This window comes from Syngnathus floridae, chromosome 21 (assembly GCF_059516105.1).
Source record: "Syngnathus floridae isolate MCC-2025c chromosome 21, RoL_Sflo_1.0, whole genome shotgun sequence".
Classification (NCBI taxonomy): domain Eukaryota; kingdom Metazoa; phylum Chordata; class Actinopteri; order Syngnathiformes; family Syngnathidae; genus Syngnathus; species Syngnathus floridae.
The window spans coordinates 3,004,711-3,015,080 of record NC_142433.1 but is presented as its reverse complement, the minus strand read 5'-3'; the positions used below and the strand labels follow the sequence as shown (position 1 = coordinate 3,015,080).

The 10,370-nt window shown below is 45.9% G+C and overlaps 2 protein-coding genes across 3 annotated transcripts; one reads left to right on the top strand and one right to left on the bottom strand.

Annotated features, from left to right (window-relative positions):
- The first annotated feature begins 283 nt into the window (after positions 1–283).
- cdca7l (cell division cycle associated 7 like) lies at positions 284–4,139 on the top strand. The gene is made up of 10 exons (XM_088365362.1): positions 284–584; positions 1,079–1,222; positions 1,459–1,562; positions 1,735–1,954; positions 2,065–2,127; positions 2,213–2,389; positions 2,484–2,636; positions 2,742–2,891; positions 3,093–3,229; positions 3,347–4,139. The coding sequence occupies exons 1-10, from the start codon at positions 567–569 to the stop codon at positions 3,366–3,368; spliced, it is 1,188 nt and encodes a 395-aa protein (XP_088221488.1). The 5' UTR covers positions 284–566; the 3' UTR covers positions 3,369–4,139.
- A 63-nt stretch (positions 4,140–4,202) lies between these two features.
- sp4 (sp4 transcription factor) lies at positions 4,203–10,161 on the bottom strand. 2 transcript variants are annotated; one of them, XM_088365356.1, is made up of 7 exons: positions 9,584–10,161; positions 9,275–9,345; positions 8,168–8,515; positions 6,782–7,949; positions 6,455–6,653; positions 6,134–6,333; positions 4,203–6,007 (listed from the first exon to the last, which is right to left on the bottom strand). In XM_088365356.1, the coding sequence occupies exons 1-7, from the start codon at positions 9,588–9,590 to the stop codon at positions 5,742–5,744; spliced, it is 2,259 nt and encodes a 752-aa protein (XP_088221482.1). In that variant the 5' UTR covers positions 9,591–10,161; the 3' UTR covers positions 4,203–5,741. The 2 variants fall into 2 exon arrangements, with proteins under 2 accessions (XP_088221482.1, XP_088221483.1); XM_088365357.1 differs by having other exon boundaries at positions 6,134–6,327; positions 9,584–10,160.
- Positions 10,162–10,370: the final 209 nt, after the last annotated feature.

Sequence of the window (10,370 nt, the reverse complement as noted above, 5' to 3'; positions counted from 1 at the left end):
AAGATGCCATTCAAGCAAGGACCGCCCCTGGCGTTGCTTTAGTGAACAGTATTTTGTGGCGTGAAATAAATAAGTGTTCCACTACAATATTATTTTAACAGAACTTCAGTAATGGGGAGGTAAAATAAATTGCAAGAAATTTCATAGCTCTAAATTTATTGGAATATAATAATTATAATCCCAAAACCTACGAAACTCGACACATCCGGCATAGGTCACGCCCAATCAATTTTCGCGCGGTACATCAGACTGTACCATTCGATGAAAAAAGAGGGGTGTTGCAAACCGACAACCTCTTTTAATGCAGTAAAATGTTCCAACGAATTCAATTAATAGCTGCAATTAGAAACATAAAACTATAATTAATAATTGCAAGTGTATTGCTAAAGATGTAGAATTATATATCCATAAAATGTAACGTCGCAACCTGCCAGGACGCACCTAGATGTACAGCTAATCTATGCATCCTTCTCCATGTTTAAATCCATTTCGACTCCCTTCTGTTGTAATTCCCTAAAGACAAAAGTTTTATTTTTTTAATAGATTTGGACTTAAACGACGACAAAATGGAACTCGAGTCAAAGGTAATTTCTTTTAAACACTTTTGTTGGGGTTTCTCACAGTTTAACGTCGGAAACGACAACTCTTTGTGTGTCGAATGAAGTGTAACTTTCCCATTCTTCGGTGAAAAAAATGGTGAGCTACAATTGTGTCTCAGTTGTTAATTGTTGAGCTGACTATAGTAAAGAACAGAGTTTTGAGGGCAGTAATGGATATTTTTTACTAACTAGGCCCCTCATGATGTCTGTTGCTGACGGTACAACCCAGTTCTGTGTATTGTGTTCAACAAAAATGAGTACACTCTCAAAAATTGTGACAAAAACCTAAAAAAGTTTCCTCTCCGAATCAGTCATTTTGTATGTGTGTGTTACTGTATTACTCCCACAAATTGGATTGGTCATTGTGAAAGAACAAAGCTCTGAATTTTAAGAAATTATTCATATCATGTTGTTAAACTGTGTTCACAGTACTCAAAAATACAGTTTTAGCTAAGCTACCCTTTTATGTCTCTCACAAGGCGCTGCATTTCAAGTCCAAGTTTATTACTGCCGAGCTGGCTTGTCTCTTCAGCCAGTCGGACAGCGAGGATGACTTTGAAGGCTTCAGTGAGGACGATGATGAAGTGGACAGAAGACGTTTTAATAGGCAATTCAAGACCAAGGTTTGACTCATAACATCCAAGACTTAGTTCAGATATGGTGGGCATCGCACAAAGCTGAAAAAACTGGAAAAATATCAACTAGTTTATCATTGATGCTGGCTGAACTTAGCTTTGCTGAGGTTGGCAAAAATCTTGTAATTTTGGACACAGATTTCAAGATTTTCCTCATTTGTTTTGGTCAAATCTGAATTGTGTAATGTCAGTAGTTTCCATTTTAACATTTGATCTCTTGGCAGATGGTGGAGGCAGAGGATGAAAGCGATCTGGACACAGGCTTCTATTCTGATGGGGAGGAGACACCAGCACCTAAGAGAAGTAGAAGTCTCCTAGTAGCACTCAGGTATACCGAATAGCAGTATTGAGCATGACATGCATTGAAAAGCTCAGTGTTAAATAACTGAAGGCTTGTCTTGTCATTTATCAGCGAGCACGCACAAAACATTCACATTTATGTTGTATGTTCAGACTGGACTGTGGGACCTCTCAATTGCTTATCAATTTTGTTTTCTCAGATTTCCAGTCAAACAGTCTCCCACCCCCAAAAAGGAGCCACTATCAAAAAGCCTCAGAAAGCCGGTTAAAGAAACCGTGGCACAGAAGGTGCGGCAGAGGATGACAAAGCAGGAGGATAAACAAAGAGAAGTGAAGCCAGAGAAGGCTAAGGGAGAAGATGAGGCTGTGTGCCAAAGCCTAAGCAAGCGGGACAAAAACATCCGGGAAAACAAAGCCATGGTGGGTAAACAGTGTCAATACAATGACAAACAGTATGGTGCTGTGATGTTCAGCATCATAATATAAACGCTGATAGACCTTCATTTTTCTTCTTGGCTGTTGTTTTGCAGCTGGCCAAGCTATTTGCTGATCTCACCACTATGGCGGACCTGACTTTGCCTGACACCCCTCAAGTGAGCACTGCCTTTCAACTAAGCCCACCAGTTCTTATTGTGATACTTAAACAAACCACACCTCTGTTTTTTTACATCAACGCAGAAGAAGAAGTGCTCACCGGTGAAAACAACGCCGCGCAAACGCAAAATAGAACAGAGCACAGGGTCTGAAAGGAGAAACCCGTCTCGGAAAGCCCGCCCTCCTGAGAACTTTGCTGTGGACCAAGTGTGTGAGCCCAGTAGCGGCCCCAAGGCTGTAGACATCAGGAGACTGATAGAGGTACAATTTGAAAGCACTACGTATAAACAGGCAATTAAACATTGCACTAAAACGTAAAGTACCTCACTGTTTGGCTTGGGCTCCTAACTGGCAGGTGGATGAAGAAAGTGCTGGTAACATGCCGAAGAAGAAGAGGAGGAGCCACCGACGCAGTCAGTATGAGTTCAAGTCGGTTGATGACATCTCCAAAGATGACTTGGACAACATAGCGTATCGCAGCAAAGATAAGATCTGGGACAAGGACAATGTGGGTCACCAGCACACTTTGATGGTTTTTGTGCAGGCGCTGCTCTACAGGGAGGTCTGCTCAACTAGTGTGGTTCTTTTGTCATATGTGTGTTGTTCCCCTCAGGGAAGCTCGTGCCACCAGTGCAGACAGAAAACCCTCGACACAAAGACAGTGTGCCGCAGTGGCTTCTGTTCTGCAGGCAAAGGCCAGTTTTGTGGGCCATGTCTGAAGAACCGCTATGGTGAGGATGTGCGCACCGTATTGCTTGACCCGGTCAGTATGAACACACTATGTATTTCAAAAAGTATTTAGTTCAGTTAGCATTGGGATTTAAAAAAAAATTAAATAAAAAAAAATTGACAGTTTTTTATCCATTTTAGACATAGTAACAGAATAAAGGATACATTGCAACTTCCCATCATATTATCCAAGGTTTGTTATGAAGTCATAACAAAGAGGTTGTCTTTTCTGCAGAAATGGTCGTGTCCCATATGCAGAGGAATGTGTAACTGCAGCCTGTGTCGAAAGAAAGAAGGGCGCTGTGCTACTGGCATTTTGGTCGGGCTGGCCCGCTACAATGGCCACGACAACGTCCACGAGTATCTGGAGAGGTACGTACACAGCATCATATTGTAAATGCAATTTGCAAGGAGCTTGCTGACGATTTTTGTTGTATTATATATACCCAATATCAATCATTATTTTGCCTTGTTTTGTCTCAATGGCAGAATTCAGAAGGAGCTACTGTAAAGTCTTTGAAGACTTTCCTCAAGCAGATGATACACTTCAAAGTACTGTAGAATTTAAATAAAGGTTTGTTCTTTTCGACAAACGCTATTAGCTAACGAGATTTACGCTATTGACCTTGTATAAAACAAACACTGCAACACTATAAGTAGTTTTTTTGTGTGTTTAGATTTTCAACTTTGCATTTTTCATTTGTTTTCCTTGGGAGTGGTTTTTTTTCCTCACCATAACAATCAAGAACTAGCAAAAAAATGTAAGTGACTTTTTTACCATTATACAGTGGTGCCTCAATTTAGAAGTTTAATTCTTTCCGTGACTGCTTGTAACTCAAAACATTCAAATCATCTTTTTCCATGAAACACCCATAAAAAAAATTAAAAAACTGCCCTCTACAAAAACATAGAGTAAAAACATTCATTAGTGTAATATATTCAAGCTAGTGTTCATCAAAATGGTTTAATTAATTGTGCAGGTCCTTTTTCGTAGTCTGCGTGTTTTGTCCACCAATGGATAGAAGAATATAGTACTGACATGCAGTTACACAATAAATAGCCTGTCAAGACAGCTCAGTTAGCTGCGATTACTAGTTGATTTTCATTGCGGATGAGAAATATATGCTTGTACCACCAGTCAAAGATTAAAATCATCTGAGTTAAAACTTATATCTCGAAAAACTATTAAGTCAAGTCACTTGTATGTCAAGGTACCAGGTTTTTTTTTTTTTGTCATTTCAATGTAATATAGTCCTAATAAAGACAGACTTTGACTCTGGTATTTTTCTGTTTTTATGTACTTGTGATGCAGTTTGCAGATTGAGTATGTTGGCAGTCGGAAAGGTAAGGCTGTTTAAAATCACTTTATTGTTACGTGTTATGCAAGCAATTAATATTTTCTATTTGACGTTAGGTCTTTTCCTCCATTCTTCTTTTTACTGACATAACACATTTGTACAAACCAGTTTTAGAAATCTCCACAAACCGCAGCCTTTGAGGCAAACCTGGCAAAAAACGCAATATCAAATGTCATGGCGAAGAACACAGTTTAGAAAAAGATTTATAAATGAGATGTCGCTAGAAAATATGAAAGAAAAAAATTGGTTGTCACACAAAATATTACCAAAAACATCTAAATTTGTTTGGTATCAACTTTTTTTTTTGTTTAAAACACTTTTTTTTGCTTTCTTTTTTCTCCCAAAAAGAAGAAAAACACAAGGCGCAAGGAGGAAGAACACACGTCACACTACTACAGCAAAAAAAAAAAAAAAAAAGAAACATGCTGTGGCGTACACAACTTTAAAATCAACACCCTGACACACAAATACAAGTCCAGCAAGAAGGCAAATATTAAAAATCAAGGATAATAAATTAGCTTTACACAGTGGGCTGCTGTGTGTTAACTGGGTCGGGCTGGCTTTAAAAGCAAATTCTATAAAATCTTTTTTTTTTTAATTCTTTTTCTTGTAAATAAGACTGTACGCACTGGACTAACACTGAGCAACACCACCAGAAACACCTCATCACCACATAAACAGCCTGAACAACCAACCCCCCTGCCCCACTTAGCTCACTGCACTTTGCACTCCATCTCATCCACCAACCCACTTGGCATGCTCTGACCTTCCCTCAGCTTGTGTTAAGGCAGCAGTAGGTCACAGAGCAGGGTGATGGTGGCAATCAGAAGAGCACAGAAACCCCAAAATATCATCGCTCTCCCTTTCAGCTGCTAGAAATCAAACACAATATTGATGAAATGTCAGGAATTACCAAACTACTACTCGAGTGTGTGTGTGTGTGTGCTCTCATTTGTTTCCACCAAACCCCTGACAATGTAAACATGTTCCACGAGATTGTCGTTAAAGTATTGCTTTCATCTCACATCGTTGTAGAAAGCTAGATTGTTTTCTTTTATAGAAACCTTTTCTAATGGCCATTGCCGCAATAGGAATGCATTATATATAAATCTTTCCATATGTGCTTTTTTTTTGTTGTTGTTGTTCCTCGTTGAAGGAATTCTCCTTTTCTTTTGTAACAGTTCATAAAGGAAACCACACCTGAATCAGATGGGAGGACAAAACTCAAATTAGGTAGATCCTCTTCATGACACGCACACAAACTGATCATAGGTTATAGGTTGACTTGCACACACGCACACTTTCCCAAGACTGCCTCGTCGGCTCTGCAACAGTCCCGTACCTTGATTGACCCTCAGCCCTGTCTGACAGGTAAGAAACGGGTACACAATTTTGTGCATAGAGAGATGTTAGCACGATTTAAAAATGTTTTCGACTGTATTTGAATGATGCTTTTTTTTTATCTTTATCATGAAGCGTCTTTAAAAAGAAAACCAGCCACGCCAACAGTCTCTGTGACAAACAACCTATTCAAACTCCTCCTCTTCCTCCTCCTCCAGGTTATTGGAGGTGGTGGGCGTTTCGGGCTCGGAGTCACGGGAGAGGGTAGCCACGGTGACGATTTGAGGGGAAGCCTGGAGGCCCTCGGGGGCGTCGTCCTCCATGCTGGCGGTGGTGATGATGGCCACGGCGGGTCCGCCCTTTTTATTCTGGTGAGTCTTGATGTGCTTTGAGAGGTGGTCACTGCGCATGAAGCGCTTGGAGCATTCGGGACACTCAAAGCGCTTCTCTCCTATTGGAGGACAAAACCAAAAAGTACTTTTTTGAAATGGTCAAATAACTTAAATGTGGTAGGCATAAGGACATTACACCCACTCTAGTATCAAATGTGTGTGTGCGCGTGTGGTGACCCAGGCACCTGTGTGCGTTCTCCGGTGTCTCTGCAGCTCGTCGCTTCTGGTAAACCGCTTGCCGCAGAAGATCCAGTTGCAGACAAACGGCCTCTCGCCCGTGTGCCAGCGCAGGTGGGCCCTCAGGTGAGAAGTCTTGCCGTACACTTTCCCGCAGCCTTCCATGTGGCAGATGTGCTGCTTTTTCTTTGTGGGGTCACCACTGTTTCTGCGCCAGAGGGCAGGAGTCTTTTACTGCAGCAATTTGAAGTTCAACTTGTATACTAGATGAAGTTGTAATTTGTGATTCAGCTGTGCATCCTAGTCCACCTTACTAACATCCTTCCTACCTTGCCTCTCCATCTCTGCAGTTTGGGCAGGAGCAGGCAACTCGCCGGAGCCTCTTGCTGGGCGGTCCCTCCTGGTCTGAGGAACTCTGCACCGATCCTAACTGATCCGGACTCATTGACGAACTGGATGCCACGTTCCCCACGGTGACCGTCACGGGGGACGACTGAACTTTGACACCATCCTGCGCTTGTGGTTGACCTTACGGTGAGAAACGACACACAAAAGCATTCAAAGGTTGCTTGTGTAGTTCTGCCATGGGGTTAGAAAATCAGGTTCTAGACTGGCCTCCGATCCTGGATAAATTCTATCAGCGTCGCCTTACTTACCCTGTAGTCCGGTAATAGTGAGGGGCACGCCCTGCACCTGAACCCCGGTGCCCCCGATCCCAGCGATGCTGACCGTCTGTACGCCAGATCCTGGATTGATCTGAGCTGTACTCAGTGTGAGTGGAGTTCCGCCGAGGGAGACCAAGCCTCCGCTCCCCACTGTTGTTCCGCCAGCCACCGGGGCAAGCGTAAGCTGCTGTGGCATTGCCGCCCCCAGGCTGCCCTGGAGTGAGACACCCCCTGGGAGCTGGAGCGTCTGCCAGGCAATCTGCCCAGAAGGGGACAATGTCGGTGTGCGAATAAGGACCTGGGCTGGATTCTGGAAGGCCTGAATGGGTTGCAGAGTTTGACCAGGGGCCAGCTGGAGAGTCTGAATGTGCTGCTGCTGACCTTGGTTTTGACTTGGTGCCTGGGGCTGCAGCTGAATCTGCTGCACTAACTGATGTCCTACTTGCCCCACGATCACCTGCTGAATGGTTCCCGGTGCGTCCGTCTGGCCTTGGACCCCATTGGCCTGATTCTGACTTTGAGAGTCTGCCTCGGTGCTTTGTGCTTGATTTTCCGTCCCTGCAGCCTCAATACCAGCAGAGACCAATTGTGGTCCCTCTGACATGCCATCACCTTCAGCAACTGGTGTTGGTGCTGCCCCAGAGACCGCTGCCGTTGTCATCAACTGGTTGCCACTGGCAACTGAAAAAGTGCCATCTGCTGATTGGATAAGCTGCACGGCCCCACCTCCGACATTATTGATGACAGGCAAAGCCAAGGTCATGCCACCAAGGTTGATGGGTAACGTGGTCATGACAGGAGTCTGAGATCCCTGAAGGGTCTGCAATTGCAGAGGGAAAGACTGAGCTGGACGGATTTGCAGGGGGACCGTCTGATTGGCTGTACTTGACAGGATAGCCTGCTGGTTGGCTGTCTGAAGAATGGCCTGAGCCTGGCCTGGATTTGGACTCTGGATGAGCTGAAGCTGCTCGGGCAAAGCCCCGATGGAAGCCTGCTGAGCTGGGTTGATGTGGATCTGCTGTCCATCTGCAGTCTGCAGGTGAGGGATGACCTGGTACTGGACCCCACTTCCAGCATTGGGCAGATTTTGAACCTGGATTATCTGGAACTGCTGCTGCTGATTGGCGGCCACACTGTTGGTCCCAGCTACAGCTTTCACCTTCACAATGGCAAAGGATCAGTTAGGAGAAGAAAAATAACAACTGTGGCATCATCAATTCAATGAACCCCCATCTCGTCAGAGTCTATTCAAGTCTTTGACAACCCCCTTGTTTTGCTAACGGAGAAGAGGTTCCAAATCGACTAATGGGTGAATTTGTGAATGGAAACTAGAGAACATACAGGTGTTTGCTGTATTGACACAAACTCATCCCTGACCTTGCGTCCTGGTGAGCTGTCATTAGGAATGGTCGTGGCCACTGTCACTGCTACAGGCTGGTTGGTGTTCTCCTTGGCCATGGTAGCTGGTGCTGCAATGATCTGCCACCCGTTCCCTGTGAACTGAGCCGGGACCAGTTCCAGCTGCTGGGGAACCAGGGCCTGGCCCCCAGATGTGTCCACCACAATCTGACCCTGGAGCTGACCAGCTTGTAGTTGAATCTGACCAGCCTGGAGCTGGATCTGCTGGGGCCCCGTTTGGATCTGGGACCCCTCTGCTCCCCCCTGCCCTCCGATCTTACTGCAGGTGGCTGCCAGCAGAGCCAGTGGAGAGGGCTGAGAGGAATCCTATGAACGATAAAGTGGGAAAGTAAGAAGAAGGGACAACTTGGGACACTTCTGCATACGCAAACATGCACCAGCTCCAAGTCAAGGAAAGCCAACGGGGAGGGATGGGCCTGAATTCTGCATGCAAATGCAGTGTGGCACAAGAAGAGAGAAAAGGCGAGCTATGGGTGGGGAAAAGATGGTGATGAGGAGAGAAACACGAAGCTGGCAGAAAGAGAGCTGTCTGTAGAAGTGGGCGGTATTACAGGAAGCGAGTGGGTGGGCGTGTGAGAACCACATTTTCTCCTTTTCTCAGAACTCTGCAACAAAATGACGCCTTCTCTCGCTGTCCTCACAGGAAGTAGGTCGCAGGCAAAACATAAGCAGGTTGGTTTTGCAATTATACAGCGACACTGCGGAAATGCAGCCGTGGACAATAGGTGCATTTGAAAAGGACTCCCAGAAAAATCATCTCCAAAATATGGACTGAAAATAGAAGTCTCGCATCAAAGCCGCAGGAATATACAAGGAGAATTAAAGCACTCTGAGGCTGATTCAAAGTGACACTTCCATAGTAGAATGGCTGAAGTGTGACAGCCGCGTAAAGCTCCTCATGAGGCTTTTGGGGCTGGCTCTCAGCTGCGCTGCTCACAAGCAGGAAGTGGGTTTCATGAGTGGAACGCCCCCAGAGGTGTCTGGCAAACTGGCGGGCTGGGAGCTTGAGAGCGAGTGCGTGCATTTTCATGGCCCCAGGGCAAAGCAAAAGTTCTTTTTAAGTACCTGAGATCCAGAATTTTTCCCCTTTTTTGATGCTTTCCCTCCTTCAGTTCCCGCTGATTCCTTCTTGGAGTCTGGAGGGGAGACAATTCCAAAGTTAGAATCGCAAATGTCACACTATCATCAGGTGTGCCTCTATAAATACATGTGCAGCAGCGCGTCACAGATAAGCATATCGGCAATATCGCGCAACAACGGTGCTATTGATCATTCCCAGTTATCTCATGAGCAACATCACAGGCTTCCTATCTGTTAGACTCGGGAGGGAGAAACGGGGGAGGAGACGGGAAGAAGGAGGAGGAGGATACCTACCACTCATAACGCATGAATATACCAAGAGGGAGAGGGTGTAGTTCACGGTAGAAGGCCGGCCGGCCCAAAACGGAGGCGGAGGACGGCCTATATCTTGGGCTCCGGGGCCGTGGCGGATCTGCCCGTTTTGACGAAACCACCCACCGTCCAGGAAGGGCGGTGCCAAGCGGAGACACAGCAGGAACGGCCCCCCACCCCTTCCCGGTGAACAGAAATAACGGAGAAAGCACTGGCCGTCCCCTGCAAGGCAGCTGCGCCCCTCACACGCGTCGCGCGTCCCTAGAGCGTCCGTAAACGCGCAATTTAGCCCTTGTCAGGATAGTCTCCACAACGGCGTTTGCAGTGTGTCAGCGAAGAGGCCCACCCACTTCCATTTAAGCATCAGGACAACACCCCTGTTGTGCCGTGCCCGCTTGCTGTCGCTGCTCCCGGCGCGTCGTCGCCGTCTGCAAGCCCACCGAAATGCAGCCACTCTTTGTATTTTCTCGTATTCCGCTTTTATTCGTTCACACTTTCATTTTTGGGGCTATAAAGGGGGAGATACGCTCAGATAGCTGTGGCTTTTGTGGGCGGACGCGCTCCTCCCACTTATTCAGATTGGTCGACGGGGTTTGGCGTGCGAGGGTTCAGATGGGAGTTGTATTTTGCTCAAGCCTCACCTCCTCCAATGCTATTGGGCGGATTGGACTACATTTCCCATGACTGCCCGGGGCCTCCTTCGCTTTGCTAGAGCGGCGGTGCTAGTCATGGTGGTGTGAGAGCGTCGGGAGGGCGGTGACTGTTATGT